A 19,933-nucleotide genomic window follows, 5' to 3' on the forward strand; every position below is an offset into this window, starting at 1 on the left:
GCTGCATATTTATTAATCAGAAGTTATTAAAGGGCCTATTACTAACTATATTCATTATTCAATCACAGAAATTAGCTCATATCTATTTGTAAGAACAAAAATAAGTTGAGGGTTTCTAAATAATTATCCCCCGCTATAAATTCACCCGAAAATGGAGAATCGGCAACTGATACATACAAAACTATATCAAATTTCTTCTTTAAAAAAAAGAAACTTCTATCAAACTTTCGAGCACATGAAAAAATCGAGACAGCTAACGAGAAGTGGAGTTAGGAGGATCGATTCCCATAGAGATAAAGTAGGCTTTCTCAGCTGCAGTCATGCGATCCTGAAACAGTGTCCATTCATTTCTACACCTTTCCCTTACCTTAAAAAAAAAAAAGAAAAAAAAACCAGAGTTATTATTACAGATAATAATATCAGTAAATAAATCTGTAAGAATAAAAATTATCTGTATATATATATATATATTTTTTTTTTCGTACCCCTTCCCATGGCGCCTTGCCTTTCTCGGCCTTACCCTGGAAATGAAATACATATATTATTATTTTTCCAAAAGTTCGGAAATAATTGAAGACAGTGATCCGATTCAGACGTGTCGTTCAGTTTACCTGATTGCCAAGTGAAGGAACAGTTTGGTGCACTATCCATTGAGAATCGACAACTCCTATTTTTTCATGCGCAGGCTGTTTTTTTATTTTTTTTATTTTATATATATGAAATGTTGCAGTGTTAGCATAAACGAGGATACAATTTATATGAGCAATGAAATGAATTTCATTTTCTACACATAGAAGAATGTGACTATAACTGACCTCCACACATTTCCTAAGTGCAAAATCGAGCCCCCATCCATGGACCAAGTCATTCTGTACCATTTCCCAATAATATATTTTCAAGATTTTACTGTCGCGAAAGAAAATATTAAAATAAAAATAAACCTTCCGGTACCTGAATCATATGCCACACGCATCGCCAAGCATCTCGAGAAAAAACCGGAGCCATAATCTCAACAAACGCTGCACAGGGTGGCAAATGAGGGTCTGTGCACCACCCCGGTCTTTCCTCTGTGTCCCTGTCGGTGAAAAAGAACAAACGATATTAAATTAGTGAACATTAACAATCATTAACGACAAGCGTCGATGCAGATTGAGAAACACTAGGTTTTTTTTTTTTTTTTGTGACTGTTCGTACTTGTGAACTTCACTCTCCTCTTGTCGTCTCGTCATTTGCCACGTCATTCCACTGTCCAGAGATAAACCAGGCTGCGAAATATCCAAGCCGTGCTTCCTCACCAGTTTTATATACCTGTAACTTATTTAATATTAATATATAATTTCATTAATTAATTAATCCAAACTACTTCATAAACAGTTCATAAACTGTTTTAACTCACTCCTCAGCGTCGAAATTCTCAACCCCTAAGTCTTCATCCCAGATAAATACATAATCGAAGGGCGCCACAATGTCCGGATGCAAAAAACGCTTTGCATACCACCTAATAAGATCAAAAAAATTACAATGTAATTTTAATGTTTTTCATCATAAGCCATTATTACTTCAAAAAAGTAATTTGATTGATAATTAACTTTACCATTTAGTTTGCTTTCGCACGCTCACGTGAATAGACCGCTTTGACCACTCGAATTCATCCCATTCACTTGCTCGACCATCATAGTGAAACAACAATATTGTGAAGTTTTCTGACAACTGTAAAAAATTCTGTCAAACAACTAAAAACATATATATGCTCACAACATACACATATATATATAATTTTTTTTAATCTTACCTTCTTTACTGCAGCATCAATGTTGTATCTCTGCTCATATCCCACAGTAAAAGTGAAAAGATATCTCGGTTTTACGATTAAGTCCTGCAAATGGCCAATCCATTCAATTCTTTTTTTTAATGAAATTAGCAAGTTGACTAAATATTGCATTAGGCAGGAAAAAGCTAATTAAAACATGAATAATATAGTACGAAATATAGGGGGGCAAAAGCATACACACCTCACCAGGAAGACCCCATAATCTACGAGTATATAAATCAGACTCAGCTACGATAACGCCAGGTGGCAGTCTCTCAGCACCTCTCGGATTCGTTGGGACCCAAATCTGAGTAGAATCACTTAAAAATCAAGAAAAATCGAGTACCATAGAATTGATAAAAACCAACAATATAAGACGAAAAAATGTTTTAAAACAATCGAAAAAATGAAATTTTTACCGAACCTTAGTATTATTGAACTTTCTCGAAAAGCCTCTACGACCTTTAAGAGAAGACCACACGTTTAACAATGCTTGAGTTGACAAACCAGAGTACTTATCCTCGATGTAAGAAAGATCAATAGACGGGAATATGTTTGATGATATATTAACCTGGTGGTACGAATCAAATTATGCAACGAAAGGAAACAATCCGATAAATATTACAAAACATCGTACTACGAGAAATCGAGTGTAAAGCTAACATTGTCGTACCTTTGTCAACGAAAGAGCAGGGAAAGATACACCTAAAAAGAAGCCGAATATGACCCCCACGATAGTTGTTACGAGTAGCCTCATTGTTTCGTTTGTTCTTCTCGTATGCCAGCTGTTGACAAATCAAGGAACTACATTATAATTCTTTTACGAAAGCTAATATAATTCGATAATAAAATGAATTTGGCTTAAGAAGTGAATAATTACTTTGAAGTGGTCGATTTTCGGATAGGTGTAACCATTGTTTCGTCACAATCTTTGGAGGAGATGGCCACTCTACATATCAGTATCTGATTATTTGTCAAATCATAATATGTATATATAATAAAAGATACCCAAATATAAATCATGAAACAGGGGATTATGAAATTTGAATCTGGTAATGAAAATCAATTAAGACAAAAAACATGAACATGTAGTAATAAATGTATGTAAATCAGTCACAGAGTAGAGTCTCAACTACTAATTAATCTACGCTTACGAAAGAAAAAAAACATGGCAGCTCAAACACACGCGCACGCGCACACGCGCACACACAACAAAAGGATGAATCATTTCAAAAAAAAAAAAGAAAAAACAAATCTGAAGATTAAAACAGCAGTATTCCGACAATGTGGGTATTAATTACCTAATTGAAGAATCGAGCTCTAGAATCTGATGATGAAGATGATGGGTACGAGGTTTCGAAGAGTGTTAAGTGGGGTTCGGAGAATGATGGTGTTCAAATCAGGGACAACAAATAAAGGGGAAGAAAGCAATTAAAAGAATTTAAAAAAAGAAAAAAAAGAAGAAGAAATACTAAAAAAAGAGAGATTCTTTCTTTGATTGAGATTGAATTGAATGGTGGAAACTGGCAAACCACCAATTATGAGCTTTGATTCTTCTTCTGCAAAAACCAATCTGTCAAAAAACACACAGGAACAGGGGTGGGGTCCACCGCGAAGGAAAAAAAAACTAAATAATTTAAGTAATTAATTTTTAGTTAAAATATTATTAAATTAAATAAATATAATATGGATATTATATTATTTTATATTATTACTGAAACTAACTTAAAAAAATTAGATATTGTAATCTATAGTGGAAATTCTATTTTTAGGGCAAGTTAGTGTAATACGTAAACAAAATAAACATGTATTAATTAAAATTTACCAAAAAAAAAAAACAATATTAAAAAACCAACATCCAAATGTAGGCATTAAATTATTAATATTACCTTTACTCTAATTAGTAGTCATTACTATTTATTGGGCTGTCATTTTCTTCTTGCTAGCCCAATTATTAACCTTCTTCTCAATTTGGGCTTAAAGTTGGGTTAATATATTGGGCCCAATTACCAACTTGAACTTAATCTTTTTAACTATCCAAAAATAATGTTTGGAGCAGTTGACCATGTTTCACGTTCGAATGCATTTGTCAGTGTTGTTCGGTGAAACTTGTCACATATAGTTAACTTAAGAGTGTAGATTTATTCAGTGCACATGTATGTTCACTGTGCGTTCCTTCCTTAACAAAAAAAGACAAAATAAATTCTACTTTGATTTTCAAGTATGGATTCATTTGAGGCTACTATATTAATATTATGATTAGTGAAATCTTTTATTTACTATTTGTCCTTATTACTCGAGATCATCATTAAATTAATTTCTATTTTGAGAGCTTATTGCACTAACAAATTAAGAAACTTTTATACTTCCATATTTATTAAAAAAAGAAAAAGAAACTTGTAAAATATGTAAGACTTCGTTTGGTAAGATTAATCAGATTTTATTTATAAGATGATATAAAATAGTTTTTTCATGAAAAAAATGCTATATGATTCTCACATAAATTCCAATGTCTTTGCAAACCAGATAAAAAAAATTCAAAAAGAAACCTAGAAAACAAAGATTTAATTATTTACGTAATCGTACTTTATTCGAGTTGAATCATAGGGAGCTGAAGCTGTACTCGCAAAATTTTCCGAACTTAATAAAATTACTAAAACTTCATAATAATTAAATCAACAATCAACTAGATTCGATCACCCATAGAATCGGATATTAACATTATGAAATTTTGTTTGTGGAAATATATATTTGCTACTAGCAAAAGTTTGGAGGAGGTCCAAAAAGTAATAAATAAATGTACAGTGGGGGGAATAATGAAATAATGAAATAATGAATGAATGGGGATTGCAGATGCCACGTGGCACAAAGCATAGACTTCCATGTTTGACCTCGTCCCCCAAATTAAATTTCAAAACTATCACCCCCACCCCCAACCCAAACAAATAGCTTTCCTTAAAAAATCACTTCTGATTTCTCTCTCCCAAAATACAAATTCAAACAGGATTTCTCAATTTTCCTGATTTCCGAAGCTTCATGATTATCCTTATCTGAATCTAATTAATTTCAGTTACTTTTTTTTTTTTTGGTTCAATTTTTTTTGCTCGGAGTTACGATGTCGTCGCCGGACATTGCCGGAGTATTGGACAACGCCAAGGAGCTCGATCGGCTGAGGAAGGAGCAAGAGGAGGTGCTCGGAGAAATCAACAGGATGCACAAAAAGCTGCAATCTAGTGAGTTTTTGTTTCACTACGTTATTTGTTTGCTGTTTTTTTTGAATTTAATTGTTTCTGATCGGAGTTGTGGTGTTGTCGTCTTTTTTATTTTTGGATAGTGCTGAATCAGAGAGAATGTTTTACTGATTTTACTTGTCTCTATTATGTTTGGAATCTATATTGATCATAAGTGATGCATGGGCTTTTAATTGGTGTGCGGATTGTTTGTTTTTTTTGCTGATGAGATTTGAATGTCTTTATTTTGACTTGACATTTGTTGAATTTATCTGTTGGATGAAGTTCAGATGTTCAATGCATTTATTTTACTTATTGGGATGCTACAAAAAAGCTAAACACCATGATTCTTTATATATTTATTGTTTTCTTTTTTGGATTCCTTGTTGAATTTCAGCCAGTTGTCTTGAAATAAGCCAATTTGGAATGCAAATTGGTGAGTTCAAAAATTGGTTTGTTTATTTTGACAGTTGAGTTCGTTTTCGACTTCATGAGTTAACCATCATCGAGCTAGGTTTAGCATGGTGTAGTGACTCGAGCTTACACAAACTTTCCCACTGTCGATTTGGAGTACCTTGGGTCGGTTTTTAGTCTTATATTTGAGTGGAAAAAATCTAGAATCAACTCATTTTCTTTATCTATTTAGTAGTCTTCCTTTTTTAAATATGATATATTATTTGCTTATTGGTGAATTTGAATCGTCTTCGATACATGTGAACTGCCTTATGTTTTCAGGAACTAAAGAATTATGACTGTTTCGAACAGTGTTTTCACGGGTATACATATATGTATTTGTGTGTGTGTGTATGCACGTCTCTTCAAGTGATGTCATATTTATGGTAGAAAAATCTCGATTCTAGACTTTGTTATTAGATCAGCAAAATAACTTTGCCGTTTTTGTGTTTTTTTTTGTTTGCCGATGCAGCTCCAGAGATAGTTGAAAGGCCTGGTGATAACTCACTGTTAAAGCTTAAGATGTTATATACTCAAGCCAAAGATATGTCCGAGAGTGAAGTAGCGTATGTTTCATTAATACTCTGTTTAAGATGTTTGAGTTTCTAAATTTTTAAATTTATATTTGCAAAAGTTTCTCTCCTACTACTTCGAGCCATCGACACTGTTGATGTTATTGTCTTGATCTTGAATGAATATCCCCTAGTTAAGCTTTAAATCCATGATTTCATTCTAATTTGTACCTCACCTATACAAAAATAAACCATGTGCATATTCTTCTAAGCTATTTCCTCTTTTTCATGTTCGCCTTTTTGCAGTCTTTCCAGTCAATTGTTAGGACAAATTGATGCATTATTGCCTTCTGGAACTCAAGGACAACATCGAAGAAGGATAGGTTTGTACCTGCCACAATTAAATTTTTTAACAGACGTAATGTTTCTGTCTATGTGGGTTTGAACACTTCCTATTACTCCCGAAGCTGTAGAGTAATTGTAGTTGGAATGTCATTCTCTTGGTCTGTATACTAGGTAGACATATTTAACTTCCTCATCCCGTAATAATCTCGACTCTTATTGCTAAAATTTTATGACCTTTTCCCATGGCTCGAAAATACTCGTGGAAAAAGGAGAATCTGGAAGAGTTAAATCATTTTCCATAATGATGCAACTATTAAAGGAAATAAGATTTGATGCACGTGCTTATCGTGTAATATCATTTTCTTATTAGGTTTACAATAGCATAATATCAAGAAAAATGAAATTTAGCTTGAATTAGATATCCTCTAAATTGGTGTCTCTGTTTTGATTTGAAACAAAAAAAAACATGTTACCCATTTAAATCGTACATATAACTTCAAAACTTGCTGAACGACAGAAGGCAGTGAGCAGAAGAAGAAGAGGGTGAAGGCTGATTCAGAAGTCCCGAGAATGTCTCCTACCATGAGAAGTCACTTAGAGTCTCTTGCAAACTTGAAGGGCGAACAAGTATGTATTCCTACTGTACTATTTAACCACTTACTTGTTTTCCTTCCAACGTGCATATTGTAATAACATTATATCATCATTTGACAAGCATGCAATTTTTTATTTTTTTGCTGATTAAATAAACATTCACACAATTTAGGTGGCTGCAAGAATCATTCAAGATGATGCTGGAAAGGATGCCGGAAAGGATGAATGGTTTGTGGTTAAAGTAATCCATTTTGACAAAGAAACGAGAGAGTAAGTGGTCTTTGTATCTTCACAGGAACATTGAGAAAATATTAGGCATTTATATAAGATAGGAAACAAACATAAGATCAAGATCAAAATACATTTAATTTTTTAAGTGGCTTCATTTTTTTATGGTCCTTTTTCGTAGATTCGAAGTTCTAGATGAGGATCCGGGTGACGACGAAGAGAGCACTGGGCAGAGGTTGGCACTTTCTTTCTTCCTTATTTCTGTTTTCCCTTATTTGTTTATTTGGTTCTATAATTCTCTCAACTCATATTTGAAATTTATAAGTTAACATTTTGGCACTTGGTGATAGTTATATATGAGTTTAATCAATGAAGAACAAATCATTTAGTATATTTCTTAACTAGTACGCCCGGATGATACGCTTGTGATCGTCTACCATAACAGTATTTTAGCTAAACAAAAAGGTAACTGAGTATTCGGAATTAAGAAAAGTTAATGCTTCTAACTATGATATTATGACTAATATTATGTTCAACAAATTAATAATGTGTAATTGACTTGTACGTGCTTTTTCATATTTTTAATGTTCGACTTAGCCGTACCTTCCATATTTATACAGTGCATTTTTTTTTAACATTTATTACTCTTATAAATCACCCCACAACATATTTCATTTTCAGAAAATACAAGCTGCCTATGTCACATATTATACCTTTTCCTAAGCGAGGTGATCTCTCCACTTCACCTGACTTTCCCCCCGGAAAAAATGTCCTGGCAGTTTATCCAGAAACCACTGCACTATATAAAGCAACCGTTGTACAGGCGCGCAAGGTATTAATTTGTTGTTCATTCATTTCCGCTTTACTTTTACAGATAAAAATGATATGGAACTAACTATTCCTTACTTTGCGTGTCATATGATGCTCGTGAATTCAAATCATGTAGAGGAAAATTGACGAGTGAGTAGCTTTTACGTCTCTTTTTTGCTTATTTTATGTTACTTTATTCGTTATGTTTCCAATCTTTTTTTCTGAACCCGATTTTTCTGGCTTTTTGACAGTTACGTTTTGGAATTTGATGACGACGAAGAGGCTCAAAGATTGGTTCCGTTCCACAGGGTTGTTCCTCTACCTGAAGGATATCGTCCGTGATTACATTTATGTTTATATTGTTGTAAAAAAAGTTTACGGAGGACTTATATATATATCTCCTAAATGTAATGTATTAAATTAATTAATCTTATACATTGCAATAACTAGAACCACTAATCGTCCACTTCAATGCAGATTAGCGTTAGTTCGTCGTATAAATGATTTTACGAAGTGTAATGTTTGTTCATTCATACGCAACCACTTGACCAATCAATCCACACATTGTAGCATAATATAATGTATTTGTTGATTTTCGGTAAGATTCTTTTATTGCAAATTTGTGTTCGTTTAACGAGCATGGTGTGCATTTATAAATCACGATACCGAATTCGAACAGAAGATTCGATTAATCGAAGAATCGGAATCTGATTTATGCCTTATAAATGCATGCTCTTGAGATGGGTACGGGCGGATCCGAAAAGGATCCGCTTACAATACGGGTCGCGATCCAACGGTTAGCAGCTTCAGTATAATGTACACCATCCCAGCTTATAGCTGCAGAAGGTTTCGAACAAGAACCACCCGTAACTTCACTTCCATTTACACTTCCTTTATTTCCACACCAAACATCATACCCTATTCCGTGATATCCGCAGCATATCGTAAAAGAGTCCTCAAATCCTGTTAAACAACATAAATCATTGTTAAATAAAAATCGAAAAGTTTACATCTTTTTTTTTTTATTCATGAAAATAATAATTACCTTGATTCTTTGCTTCGGTGATTAGTCCATACTTGGCACTATACATATCCACGTAGATTATTACAGCCTCGGAAAGCTGTGATCTCAGGGTGACAATTTCATCTTTGAGCTGTTTGTTGAATTCCAAAGCTACGTCGTTTTGACTCTTTACGCAACCATGCTTATCGAGGTATCCTGGCATGGGATTTTGAACTTTAACGGTTGCCACGGGCAAACATCCGATGGGGCCCGTATTGTGCACCCAGAAATTCCTTGCCCCTCTGTCGTAAAGATTCTGTTCACCAATTCATACAAGAACAAAAGTTTAGAATAAAAGAAATATGAATAATAATAATAATAATAATAATAATAATAATGTGAATTGTTTTTCTTAAAAGAAAAAGAAAAAAAACTTGCTTGGAGTTGAACTTTAAACTGGTTGACTATTTGAGGCAGAGCTGCTTTCTGTAGTTCAATGCTGAGCTTTCGTATACCGGCAGCAACATCATTCTGCCCTATATCGATTACGTAGAGTGCCTTCGAGAAATCCTTAGGCCTCGGCATTCGTTTTCTATTACACTTTTTTTTATCTGAAATAAGGAAAAAAATAAATCAGAAAGCATCAAATTTTAAATAAAGAAGAAAATTTATAAGGATATATAATATATTATACCTTTGTAGAAAAAAGATGTTTTTTCTTTTAATTGTGTGTAATGCTCAACTTGGATTTCGAGATTGAAAGGGCTGACACCGTTCGCAAACCAAGACTCGTTCGGCCGCATAACGGTTGCGCCCCCCGTTGCAAAGTTCGCGCCGTGACGGTAATTTGATCCTATTGAATCCAAGTATGGACTCAAATATGGCAACCCCAATTCCCCAGCTTCATTTATTCAAACAATTAAAACATGTAAAAAAGAAATGAAAATTTGTAGTTATATATATAAATTCATAAATTTATTACCAATAAAGTCTATGATGAGACGGCCATCGGAGGCTCTTCCAGCTGGACGGTGGAAGTAGGTTTCGCCGGAGGGTAATGCCGGTGGATAGAATGCCGCGGCTGATCCGCCGGTGTCGGAATTCGAATCGCCGAAATTGTAAATTGCAGGGTAATTACATTTTGGTAATTTATTTTCACTAGCATTTGCTGATGTGGCAGGTGAGAATAAAAAGAGTCCAAGAAGAAAGCTTATCAACAACTCTATCATAGTGTAGACTGTAGATACTAAAATTTGTAATGATAGAACAATGAGTAATATTGAGACAGATATATATATATATGTATATATCAGTTATATATATATATAGGCATCATGTGCTTTTTTGTTAAAAGGACAGAAATCATGGGATAAAAGTGATTTGAGTATTTAATAGAGAAATCTGGTGGTGTGACAAATGTGCTCTAAAGTTGGTGTAAAAGGAGGGTTGTCTTATTTTAATATTATATTGTTCGAAAAATTCAACGAGCCGATTAATCGGATTTACATATGTATTCGATTTTCTCCGATTCCCATGGTTCATTATAAATTTATAACAATCACTTCCAGCTGAATTAAGCTTTGAGTGACTGAAATTGCCAATTTGTTATTGTTACATAGGCTTGAAATGTATGAGCTAGTTAGTTTCCCTATTTATTTGGCGAACGTGATTAAAATGGGTCGAAGACAGCTTAACGACGCGATTATTACATACGAAAAGTACGTTTTAAGGGTAAAGTCCATTTGGAGCATTTTTTTTTTGGCAATCCATTTGGAGCAAGCTTGTTTACTATGTGATATTTCAATGATTAGCATTTACCATCTTTTTTTTTTTTTTTTTTCTTTTACAATTTTATTAAGTTGAGGATAATAAAGATACATATTTGTGCATAATACCTAATTTATTTGAAAAATGACGTATGGGTATGGGATTAGGGGATTACAAATTGACAACAAAAGAACAATACGAACGAAATGAACACAATCAGAGAAGCTATGAATAGCACTACTTCAACAAATGAAGGGGCCTGACTATCTGTTAATAGATCAGTTTCCTTAGTTATATTTTTCTCGTCTAGAATCCACATGTGGTGACTCCAACAACTCAGTATAAAACACAGTTCACTCAAAAACTCTAGATCGGGCCAAAGTCACTCAGTTTGGTCAACACTCTCATCCAGAACCCCCAACCTCACCAGTTTTGAATTCTCTCCCTCCGTGTTTCCCCCGCTCAGAGGTTTATCTCACTCGCTCACTAGAACAGAGACTTAGAAGAAATTCACATTGTGTGTGTACTCTCTCTCTCTCTCTCTCTCACACACACACACACACACAAATGCAAAATGGTTTACTATATAGAAGGAAAAAGACAAGTTGTCACTAAAACGGAGAATAGAAACGGTACAACCATCGTCATAGTCAAACGAGACTGTCGACAGAAAATGCCACGGTGCATTCAATGCGACGTTACGACCAGAAGAGAGAGAATATGAATATCATAAATCACGGTTTGAGAGAGAGGCGGAGATGAAATATCTCGAATGAGTAGTGTGGATCAAAGAGATGAGAACCAACGATCAAGACGGTTATCATAGTTTGACCGATTACGTGGACATTTTTTTATGCTAACGGACTTATTGCTGGGCCATTTCATAGTAGATTGGGTTAATGGGCTTCATATAAAATCCAACACAAAGCAAGTAAATGTTGAAAAGAAAGATCCAACCAATAGTTATTACACACAAGAGCAAAATAAACATAGATAAGGCCGAAGCCAAACATCACAAGTTATTAATGCTTAAATTGCAGATTTTCAAAGCATTATTTATTACATAAACAAGATGGCAAAACCGTAAATAACAATCTTAATAATAATAATCATCAACGCTTAAGACAAGCTCGAGAAACAGGCATGGGTGGATCAGAATAAGAGCCATACAGTACGTGATTAGCAACCCAGTTATTAGCAGCCTGAGAATAGTGGACCCCATCCCAGCTTACACACCTCGCGTGCGACCCACGCGCCCCACCAAATACCATACTCCCATTTATCATTTCTCTCTGCCCACACCACACATGCACATTTCTCTTGTGATACCCACAGCATATTCTCATCCAATCCCCAAACCCTGCTCCAAAATTAAATTTCAATTTTTAATATTCATCTATTCTAAATATACGCGAAAAAAAATTCTCGATTTGTATAGATATATATATGTACCGTATGTTTTTGCATTGGTGATTAGTTGATACTTAGCCGAGTAAATATCGACGTAGATCAACGAAGCGCGTGGTAGCTCTGCCCTTAATAGCCTTACTCTAGATTTAAGCTGCTTATTGAACTCCACTGCCATGTCATTATGGCTCGTAACGCATCCATACTTGTCGAAAAAACCGGGCTTCGGATTTCGAATGTACATACTTGCAGCTGGCAAACATCCGACCGGCCCCGTATTGTGAATCCAAAACGCCCTCGCCCCTTGTTGATACAAACGCTGCAAAATAATTACATGTTTGAACATTTAGTAAACAACTTTATTTAAAAAATTAAAGAAATGCAATATGATTTATTTAATGAAGAAACTTACTATAACTGCTGCAGCGAATTGATCGACAATATTAGGAATCTCGGCTCGAAGTTGAGGCATAGTCAGCTTTCTGAAACCGGCCGTTAGGTCATTTTGGCCGATATCGAATGTGTAGAGAGACCTTGAGAAATCCTTTGGCCTAGGGAGTTTGCTTCTGTTGAACGGTGTTCTTGCTAAAAAAATATTCGATCCCGGAAACAAAAAAAATTGAATTTATTTTTTTGCATGACAAAAAAAGAAATAATAATAATAATAAAAAGAAACGAAACAAGAACTACATTTCACCTTGATGATACAATTCACTTGTTCTTGACTTGAATTGAAGGAATTGCATAGTTTGAATATCGAGCGAGAACGGACTTATTCCGTTTTCGAATATGCTTTCGTTTTGCCTGCGAATTGTCGATCCTCCGGTAGCGAAATTTGCTCCGTGCCGGAAATTCGTCCCTATTGAATCCAAGTATGGACTCAAATATGGCAGCCCCAACTTTTCAGCTGCATGCACAACATATATATTATATAAATTATAATCACTTGCACGAAATGTCGAAATCACACCCTAAAAAAAAATATATATATATATATACCTATAAAGTCTATGAGAAGACGACCATCGGAATTTCTTCCGGAAGGTCTTCCAAAGAAGTTGACTCCATAGGGTCGAGGAGTTGGCCAAAACGCTGCTGACGTGGCGCCAGTGTCCGAATTCGAGTCGCCAAAGTTATAAATTGCTTGAAAATCGCACGGCAAGGCTGTAGGAATCCATTTTCCAACGGTGCTTGCGGCAACCGAAACTAATGCAATAACAACAGCAAACAGAAATCTTGCATTTCCCATATTGCTATGGTTCACATACATTAAAAAAAATGATAATATTAATAAATAATGTAGCAATAGGAATTTAAAAAGTGAGGAAAAGAGGAAAAAGTTAGATGTGTGCATGCCAAAAACGTGTGATGAATTGAATTTATTTTATGAATATATCTTGGATTTTTATGTCCTGAATTTAAGCAATGTGAGCAGCATTATTCTTGCTCCTCTTCTCTCTCTCTCTTTTTTTTTCTTTTTCGTTCAGTACGAGGTGTCTGTCCTTTTCCACCATAAAAATTAACAAAACAATTAAAAAAAATTAAAAAAATAGAAATAAAAATAAAATATAAAAAATTGAAAAAAATCATAGTAACAAGATTTTGCATATAAATAATAAAAATCTGAATTTTAATGTATAGCTGTCCCATAAATATAAAGTTTCAAATGAAAATAAATATGGTCTACATAATGGTACATAAATTCATAGAATCTTGATCAACATAAGGGTTATTATAGTCAATACGAGGTGGATAATGCCTAGCAGCTTCATCGTAGTAGTAGTTGTTGCTGCGAGAATATTCCGGCAGACGATTCCTCATCGGAGGACCGTTGTAGGAATATTCCGGCAAACCATTCCTCATAATCGGAGGCACATAACCTGGCGTCTCGTGCCACATACCTTCCGGCAACGATCTCTGATTGCCGTAGGGTAATTTTTCTCCGTAGTAATTATAAGCGTACGAGCCATAATCATGATCGTACGGTCCCCTGTTGTTCATTTTTGGATGGCTGAGATTTGCCCACACGAGTTCTGCGTGGACCCCACACCTCGCTAATGCTTTGATGCAGTAGTTTGGGTCAACTTGGCCTGTAATTTTCGCTGTTTTTGTTTCTGCGTCTATGGTAACATCGTACACACCTTCGAAAATAATAATTATTATTATCATTAAAAAAAATTAATTGTTGAAAATGTTAAAAAAAAATTAAAAAAATTAATTAGATTATTACCGTCAATTGAACTTAATACTTCCATTGTCTGCCTCTTACAAGCATCACAACCACTGTGCACTTTCAACACACAACACTGCAACAACACAATATGTAATGAAATATATATATACATATATATTATTTTTCAATTCAGAAAATATATTAAAATATTTCATATGAAAAAAAATAGTAAGGGCTATTGGGTTTACCAAATTTGCATGACGATAATCCATTGGTCTTCCTTGAAAACTAACTGTAAATTAATTATATTATTAAACTTAATTGTGAATGAGAAATGAGATAATGAAAATGGAGAGATGTGCCGAAGAGATTAAAAAAGATAAACTAATCAACCAAATTAGGGTTTTAAAGAAAATTAAACACTCCACAATCTTGGAAACAAAATCATGGAAATATCCCTGTTACTTAAGGTAACAAGTGAGATATTATTGATACTCTGTTTTTTATTTTATTTTTCTACAAAAATATAATCAAGATTTATTTTTGTAGAGTATCTCAATATTAAATAATTTAATCAATATTTAATAAAAAAAAATAATAATAAATATAATGAAATCAATAAATTTCAATGAAGCTGTTCTTCGGTAAATTGGTAGAATTAGTAATCATTTGCTTGAAGTAATGAACAATAACAGATTTTATGGTTATCAATTTACACTAATCCAATAAAAGAAACAAGAAGTTTCCATACCTCTTCCAATGAAAAAAAAATCACCCAAAGTATACCAACAAAAGAAAAAAAAAAGATCGAAAATCAGAAGAAATCAATCTCCAAGTAATTATCCGAAGGCTTCACATCGACACCACTCTGCACCTTGTTCACCACTGAAGGTGCAGGTGCACCTGCACGGAACCCACGATCACAATCAAAATCCATAACGAACGGCTCAGGTACATCGGGCGGACTGGTGCACCGAATCAAAGCCCAGTTCACATTCTGAAAAAACGGGTGCTGCTTTATCTCAGACGCACCTCTCCTGTACGCAAGCCTATGCTGAGGCTCCTTCACAAGCAACCCTCTAATCAAATCTCTCGCAGCAAAACTAACCGTCGGACTTTCTGGAAACCTCAAAGGCTGTCCAACAACGTTGAACAATGTAGCCTTATTCCCTTGTCCTTTAAACGGCGTTGTCCCGAACAAAAGCTCGTACAAAAAAACCCCAAAAGTCCACCAATCGACCGCACTGCCATGCCCTTCTCCCTTGATTATTTCCGGTGCTAAATACTCGTGTGTCCCTACAAATGACATTGATCTTGCGTCTGTCGGCTCTACTATTAGTTCGGGGAGTGGGCTCACTTGATTGTTTGTGTCTGTTTTTCGTCTGTATTTCTTTTCTTTTTTCGGTTTCCCAAGAAAACGGGGCCCAAAACATGTTGTCTGGATATTAGCGCATGATGGCTCCATGGAATATCTCGAGCTTTTTGATTCCACGATTGGGTTTGACGATTTGACTAGTGTTGGACTAAAAGTGCACCTCAGTGAGAGGTCGAAATCGGAAAGCATTATATGCCCGTCTTGTCTAACTAAAACATTTTCCGGTTTGAGATCTCTGTATATGATACCGAGCATGTGCAAGTATTCTAAAGCAAGTAGAACTTCAGCCAAATAAAACCTGAAATAATTCAAGAAAAAAATTGTATTTAATAAATGCATCAATAATGATCTCTCATAATCAAGAAAATTACTCTGTTTTTTTTAACCTGGCAGCGTGCTCGGGGAAGAATTTCCCACGTTGTTTCTGTCGAAGTGCATGCAAATCTCCACCTGGACAAAACTCCATAACCAGGAAAGAGAATTTCTCCGTCTCGAAATGAGTGTACAATGTTGGAAGAAAAGGATGATCCAAAGATTTCAATATCTCTCTCTCTGTTTGAGCTCTGAGAATCTTCTTCCTATGGGCTAAAACTTCTTTATCCATCACTTTCATGGCGAAGCAAGTTCTCGTCCCTATCAGCTCAGCCAAATGAACGCTGCCGATATCTCCACACCCCAATCTCTTAAAAATCCTGAAATTTTTCAACTCTAACGCCCCGTTATTGCGCGATCTGACAAGCTTAATCGCCTCCCACCTTACATCGTTTGTTTTGTGCGGTTTGTACATAGCACTGCCGTAACTGCTCGAGCTGCTGCTCTCATCGCTGACATCACTTCCACTGCTTCCTCTGTAGAAACTATTCGTCTTTCTACTCTCTACTACAAAGTCGCACGAATTGCTAACTTCACCGCTCTCACAAGACTGCCTCACACTACTGACTTCGGTGTTGGTAAAGCTCTGTTTGCCTTCGATGTACTGTGTGGCGGAGTAGAAACTTTCTTGAGGGCTCGGACAAAAACGTGGTCCTGATTTAGACCGTAAATCAGCATTCAACGACCCCACCACAGCTCCTTCAGCCAAAACGGGGTACGAAAGGCAAATTTCGACATCATCATGATCAATGGTTTTAGCTGTCCCAAGTTTGTTCGGTGTGTCATATTCCTCTGTTTCACAATCTTTGTCACGGAATTTCTCTTTTCCTTGGTGGAATCTGATGTCATCGAATTCATTCTGCATTACCGAATGGGGGGTTTTGTAGGAGTTTTTCGAAAAGATTGAGGGGCTCGATGGAGAATATGCAGCCTTTGTTACACGAGTTCGAGATGATCTAGCCTCGTATGTATGTTGTTTTTTGGATCGGGGGTGGGGTGGGCGGCTTGTACCATGGGCAGAAGAGTAATTGTACTCGAGATTTATGGAACTGACTTCCTCAGCAAGCGGTTCGATCGTGTCGTACGGCATTGTCACTGCACGAAATCACCACCAAAGGGAACAGAGTTAAAACTAAGTTTCCTAATTTCATAAAATCTCAAGAAAATTTAGTAGGGTTTCCTACTAAATTTAAACGATTAAAACAACTCGATTTCTGAATGCGAAAATTCAAACAATGAGCCTGAATTGAACCAAGCTCTTCCACACTAAAACAAAGAGAATTCTGTAAAATTCCACTACCAAGAAACAGTGAAAAAATTCCCCAGAAAAAGATTGAAACAAAAAACAAAATTGTTCATAATCATAAAGTGATTCAGTTCTTCGCTCACATTACCATATAAACCAAAACAAGTAAGCAAAAAAGAAAATCCTAAAAAAAGAGAAGGAAAATTATCGATTTACCTTATATCAGAGAATGCAAAATGGCGAACTATCTTTCATAAACCCTCGGCAAATTAAGAAAAAGCCCTTCAAGAAAACTCTGCGCCGGAGAATCAACTGTGTGTGGGGCAATTACAGCTTTGCTATTCGTTTCAGATCCGATTGAAACAGGAGAAAGCGAAAGGATATTGATTACAGAAAAGAAGAATAGAGAAACAATTGTATGATTACTCTAATAGTGGTGAATTCAGAGAAACGATTCTTCCTCTATCGATTAATGAATCAAATGGAATGTATTATGGATAAAGAAGAATGAGAAGAAGAAGAAGAAGAAGTGGCCTGAAAACTGAAACTCAGTTTACAAGCAAAGCAAAGCTTTAACAAGTAAGAAATTAAAGAAAGGAAAGAGGAGAGAGAAACGAATGGGGGATTTTCTTCCAAATGAAATTGAAAACCCTGATTTTGTAACTCTCTCTCTCTCTCTCTCTCTCTCTCTCTCTATCTACGTACTTGTTAATTCACTTTCTCGCTCTACATTGTTTACACGTACTATACGTGTTGGTGTGTGCGATTATTATAAAATGTTATGATTTTATATTGGTTAATTTATCTTAAAAATAAATCCAGACTTTTGATATTTTGGTAAATTAATTAAGTAAATGCACATAAAATCCGGGATAGTGAAAATCAGAAGCGGTCACGTGCATGCATGTGAATGAGGGCCGTGCCAATGTGGACCGTTTGTTAATAGTAGTCCGGCTCATCACCAAAATTTACCTGCTTCAATTCTAACATAATTCCTGAATCATCAACAATTTTAAATCACTATTAATTTGAATGGTGATAATTAAAGATTTATGAGTTTATTATTTAATTTTACTTTTTGTGATTTTTCGCCAAAATAAAAAATAAAAAACAATAATCATAATCTATTTTTTTTTAATTAATTCAGAAACAAATGATATGCTTGTCCATAACCAATGCTTCTGTTCTGGCCCAATGTAGAGCCCAGTAGTTATAAGACAGTAGCCCACTAGAACAAGGGCATTTATTTAAATAGAAAAGCCCAAAATTACCCTTCATATATATTTAAAAAAGTTAATAAATAATTTTATTTGCACATAAATACTCAATAACACATAATATACAGCAAAAATTAACACATAATAACCATGTGGAACTGGTAATAAAGACAAATTCATCACCAATCATCAAAGTTATAAAAAAAAAAAAAGAATCAAGAGTTCAAGATTGCTGAAGCAAACTATCGAAATACAAGTTTAAAATGTATCTGCCGGTGGATAAAACATCAAGCCTCTTATCTCTAGGCTCGTATTTCCCTCTCCTGAGCTGATAACGAAGAGTTACAGCTGATATCGTATAAGCTTTCCCTTCTATCGTCACACTCTCACCGCACTGCAAATTCTGCCATTTTACAGTCGATCAATTTACTTCGTTACATATAGTCTAGTCGTCTATAGTTCCAACTTTAATTATGGCTACAATACGATTTTATGTTCGGTATAAGCTTTGCCTTCTATAGTTCAACTTTACTAACGAAGATGATATGCGAATTCATGCTAGATAAAAAATTACACCCAGCCACGCGATTATTCAAAAACCTATTTTCAGTACTAGTATAATTTCTTTCATACTTGCCTCACAGAAGAAAATATTTGTTACTCCAGAGTTCAAGTAATTTCAGAGTGCAAATATCACGTAGTTCTGAGCATGTTGCATTACAGGGAAAAAACATCAGATAGTTCAATTCAATAGAAACCCATCCAAATTAAAGTGGATATTTTATATTTTATTTTATTTTTATTCTAGCATTCTATGACTATTCCAGATCCCCAATCAATTGCAGCCAAAAACTCAGTTAAATTCAAATTATTTATTAAAAAAAAAAAAAAAAAAGAAAGAAAGAAGAAGAACTTACAGAAGGAAAGCAGCGAATGCCGAGGTTTTTGGGAGGAGGAGTAATTTCAATGACTTTGTAGGGGTCTCCTTTCTCTTTATCTTTCTTTCTGCACACAATTTGGGGACTCTGTGTCTATAAATTAAACAATTCAGACGATCGATTATTTCCCCAAATTAAAAAAAAAAAACAATTTTCTGATAAGAAGATGAAATGAATCGGCATAAAATTCAGAGACTGTACCTTTCGCAATGTTGAAAAGCTAGAAACCGTCGTCGCCATTGTTCGCCGCCGCGGCCGGACTTCTTTCTTTTATTTTATTTTTAATTGTTTTATTTCTGTCACCGGAGCCAGTGTGAAGAAGACGACCTGATATTTTTCTCACTCTAGCTCACAGATTATAAATGGTATTTATAAGGCTGGACAAAAAATTGTGGCTGCAATTTTTTCAAGGCGATTTTATATTTTTTTTCCAACAAAAATATTTTCGTTCAA

The 19,933-nt window shown here is 34.9% G+C and overlaps 7 protein-coding genes across 10 annotated transcripts; 1 reads left to right on the forward strand and 6 right to left on the reverse strand.

Annotated features, from left to right (window-relative positions):
* Positions 1-54: 54 nt before the first annotated feature.
* LOC105969732 (uncharacterized) lies at positions 55-3,532 on the reverse strand. Of its 2 annotated transcripts, none has more exons than XM_012994506.2 (14): positions 3,112-3,532; positions 2,691-2,773; positions 2,484-2,595; positions 2,235-2,381; positions 2,013-2,117; positions 1,793-1,876; positions 1,595-1,710; positions 1,397-1,498; positions 1,195-1,308; positions 952-1,075; positions 816-869; positions 612-686; positions 486-521; positions 55-367 (listed from the first exon to the last, which is right to left on the reverse strand). In XM_012994506.2, the coding sequence occupies exons 2-14, from the start codon at positions 2,723-2,725 to the stop codon at positions 254-256; spliced, it is 1,218 nt and encodes a 405-aa protein (XP_012849960.1). In that variant the 5' UTR covers positions 2,726-2,773; positions 3,112-3,532; the 3' UTR covers positions 55-253. The 2 variants fall into 2 exon arrangements, with proteins under 2 accessions (XP_012849960.1, XP_012849968.1); XM_012994514.2 differs by having other exon boundaries at positions 2,691-2,759; positions 3,112-3,397.
* Positions 3,533-4,576: 1,044 nt separating this feature from the next.
* Positions 4,577-8,584, forward strand: SGF29B (SGF29 tudor-like domain-containing protein). 2 transcript variants are annotated; one of them, XM_012994472.2, is made up of 9 exons: positions 4,577-5,043; positions 5,966-6,059; positions 6,312-6,388; positions 6,868-6,977; positions 7,117-7,214; positions 7,354-7,407; positions 7,854-8,004; positions 8,119-8,132; positions 8,234-8,584. In XM_012994472.2, exons 1-9 carry the CDS (start codon positions 4,926-4,928, stop codon positions 8,322-8,324), a joined length of 807 nt encoding a protein of 268 aa, XP_012849926.1. In that variant the 5' UTR covers positions 4,577-4,925; the 3' UTR covers positions 8,325-8,584. The 2 variants fall into 2 exon arrangements, with proteins under 2 accessions (XP_012849926.1, XP_012849931.1); XM_012994477.2 differs by having other exon boundaries at positions 4,730-5,043; positions 6,871-6,977; positions 8,234-8,483.
* LOC105969691 (GDSL esterase/lipase At5g14450) lies at positions 8,575-10,347 on the reverse strand. Its single transcript, XM_012994467.2, has 5 exons — positions 9,968-10,347; positions 9,680-9,886; positions 9,424-9,596; positions 9,028-9,301; positions 8,575-8,945 (listed from the first exon to the last, which is right to left on the reverse strand). The coding sequence occupies exons 1-5, from the start codon at positions 10,212-10,214 to the stop codon at positions 8,695-8,697; spliced, it is 1,152 nt and encodes a 383-aa protein (XP_012849921.2). The 5' UTR covers positions 10,215-10,347; the 3' UTR covers positions 8,575-8,694.
* Positions 10,348-11,668: 1,321 nt separating this feature from the next.
* Positions 11,669-13,742, reverse strand: LOC105970556 (GDSL esterase/lipase At5g14450). The gene is made up of 5 exons (XM_088821431.1): positions 13,159-13,742; positions 12,857-13,066; positions 12,572-12,744; positions 12,205-12,478; positions 11,669-12,112 (listed from the first exon to the last, which is right to left on the reverse strand). The coding sequence occupies exons 1-5, from the start codon at positions 13,511-13,513 to the stop codon at positions 11,865-11,867; spliced, it is 1,260 nt and encodes a 419-aa protein (XP_088677557.1). The 5' UTR covers positions 13,514-13,742; the 3' UTR covers positions 11,669-11,864.
* A 6-nt stretch (positions 13,743-13,748) lies between these two features.
* LOC105970546 (uncharacterized) lies at positions 13,749-14,631 on the reverse strand. The gene is made up of 3 exons (XM_012995384.2): positions 14,581-14,631; positions 14,390-14,465; positions 13,749-14,300 (listed from the first exon to the last, which is right to left on the reverse strand). Exons 1-3 carry the CDS (start codon positions 14,602-14,604, stop codon positions 13,843-13,845), a joined length of 558 nt encoding a protein of 185 aa, XP_012850838.2. The 5' UTR covers positions 14,605-14,631; the 3' UTR covers positions 13,749-13,842.
* A 345-nt stretch (positions 14,632-14,976) lies between these two features.
* On the reverse strand, positions 14,977-18,139 carry ATPK7 (Protein kinase superfamily protein). The gene is made up of 3 exons (XM_012994451.2): positions 17,542-18,139; positions 16,094-17,174; positions 14,977-16,005 (listed from the first exon to the last, which is right to left on the reverse strand). The coding sequence occupies exons 2-3, from the start codon at positions 17,167-17,169 to the stop codon at positions 15,147-15,149; spliced, it is 1,935 nt and encodes a 644-aa protein (XP_012849905.1). The 5' UTR covers positions 17,170-17,174; positions 17,542-18,139; the 3' UTR covers positions 14,977-15,146.
* Positions 18,140-18,604: 465 nt separating this feature from the next.
* On the reverse strand, positions 18,605-19,851 carry LOC105969683 (hypothetical protein). 2 transcript variants are annotated; one of them, XM_012994457.2, is made up of 3 exons: positions 19,682-19,851; positions 19,460-19,573; positions 18,605-18,945 (listed from the first exon to the last, which is right to left on the reverse strand). In XM_012994457.2, exons 1-3 carry the CDS (start codon positions 19,718-19,720, stop codon positions 18,766-18,768), a joined length of 333 nt encoding a protein of 110 aa, XP_012849911.1. In that variant the 5' UTR covers positions 19,721-19,851; the 3' UTR covers positions 18,605-18,765. The 2 variants fall into 2 exon arrangements, with proteins under 2 accessions (XP_012849911.1, XP_088677558.1); XM_088821432.1 differs by having other exon boundaries at positions 19,460-19,567; positions 19,682-19,827.
* Positions 19,852-19,933: the final 82 nt, after the last annotated feature.

Source organism: Erythranthe guttata, chromosome 8 (genome assembly GCF_056151865.1).
Source record: "Erythranthe guttata isolate IM_541 chromosome 8, IM_541, whole genome shotgun sequence".
Taxonomy (NCBI): Eukaryota; Viridiplantae; Streptophyta; class Magnoliopsida; order Lamiales; family Phrymaceae; genus Erythranthe; species Erythranthe guttata.

Bases quoted from the DNA above. Each gene is read 5' to 3' on its own strand.
- LOC105969732 (XM_012994506.2), bottom strand. From the start codon at position 2,725: ATGGTTACACCTATCCGAAAATCGACCACTTCAAA. The intron at 2,382-2,483 runs GTACGACAATGT...TCGTACCACCAG, and splicing joins CTGCTCTTTCGTTGACAAAG to GTTAATATATCATCAAACAT. The intron at 1,499-1,594 runs GTAAAGTTAATT...TGATCTTATTAG, and splicing joins GTGCGAAAGCAAACTAAATG to GTGGTATGCAAAGCGTTTTT.
- SGF29B (XM_012994472.2), top strand. From the start codon at position 4,926: ATGTCGTCGCCGGACATTGCCGGAGTATTGGACAACGCCAAGGAGCTC. The intron at 7,215-7,353 runs GTAAGTGGTCTT...CCTTTTTCGTAG, and splicing joins TTTGACAAAGAAACGAGAGA to ATTCGAAGTTCTAGATGAGG. The intron at 7,408-7,853 runs GTTGGCACTTTC...TTTCATTTTCAG, and splicing joins GAAGAGAGCACTGGGCAGAG to AAAATACAAGCTGCCTATGT.
- LOC105970546 (XM_012995384.2), bottom strand. From the start codon at position 14,604: ATGGATTATCGTCATGCAAATTTG. The intron at 14,466-14,580 runs GTAAACCCAATA...GTGTTGTTGCAG, and splicing joins ATTATCGTCATGCAAATTTG to TGTTGTGTGTTGAAAGTGCA. The intron at 14,301-14,389 runs GTAATAATCTAA...TTATTTTCGAAG, and splicing joins AGTATTAAGTTCAATTGACG to GTGTGTACGATGTTACCATA.
- ATPK7 (XM_012994451.2), bottom strand. From the start codon at position 17,169: ATGCCGTACGACACGATCGAACCGCTTGCTGAGGAAGTCAGTTCCATA. The intron at 16,006-16,093 runs GTTAAAAAAAAC...GAATTATTTCAG, and splicing joins TTCCCCGAGCACGCTGCCAG to GTTTTATTTGGCTGAAGTTC.
- LOC105969691 (XM_012994467.2), bottom strand. From the start codon at position 10,214: ATGATAGAGTTGTTGATAAGCTTTCTTCTTGGACTCTTTTTATTCTCA. The intron at 9,597-9,679 runs GTATAATATATT...TCCTTATTTCAG, and splicing joins AACATCTTTTTTCTACAAAG to ATAAAAAAAAGTGTAATAGA. The intron at 8,946-9,027 runs GTAATTATTATT...GTTGTTTAACAG, and splicing joins CACCGAAGCAAAGAATCAAG to GATTTGAGGACTCTTTTACG.
- LOC105969683 (XM_012994457.2), bottom strand. From the start codon at position 19,720: ATGGCGACGACGGTTTCTAGCTTTTCAACATTGCGAAAG. The intron at 19,574-19,681 runs GTACAGTCTCTG...TTTAATTTATAG, and splicing joins GCTTTTCAACATTGCGAAAG to ACACAGAGTCCCCAAATTGT. The intron at 18,946-19,459 runs GTAAGTTCTTCT...GTAAAATGGCAG, and splicing joins GCATTCGCTGCTTTCCTTCT to AATTTGCAGTGCGGTGAGAG.
- LOC105970556 (XM_088821431.1), bottom strand. From the start codon at position 13,513: ATGCACACATCTAACTTTTTCCTCTTTTCCTCACTTTTTAAATTCCTA. The intron at 13,067-13,158 runs GTATATATATAT...TTGTGCATGCAG, and splicing joins TCTTCTCATAGACTTTATAG to CTGAAAAGTTGGGGCTGCCA. The intron at 12,113-12,204 runs GTACATATATAT...ATTTTGGAGCAG, and splicing joins CACCAATGCAAAAACATACG to GGTTTGGGGATTGGATGAGA.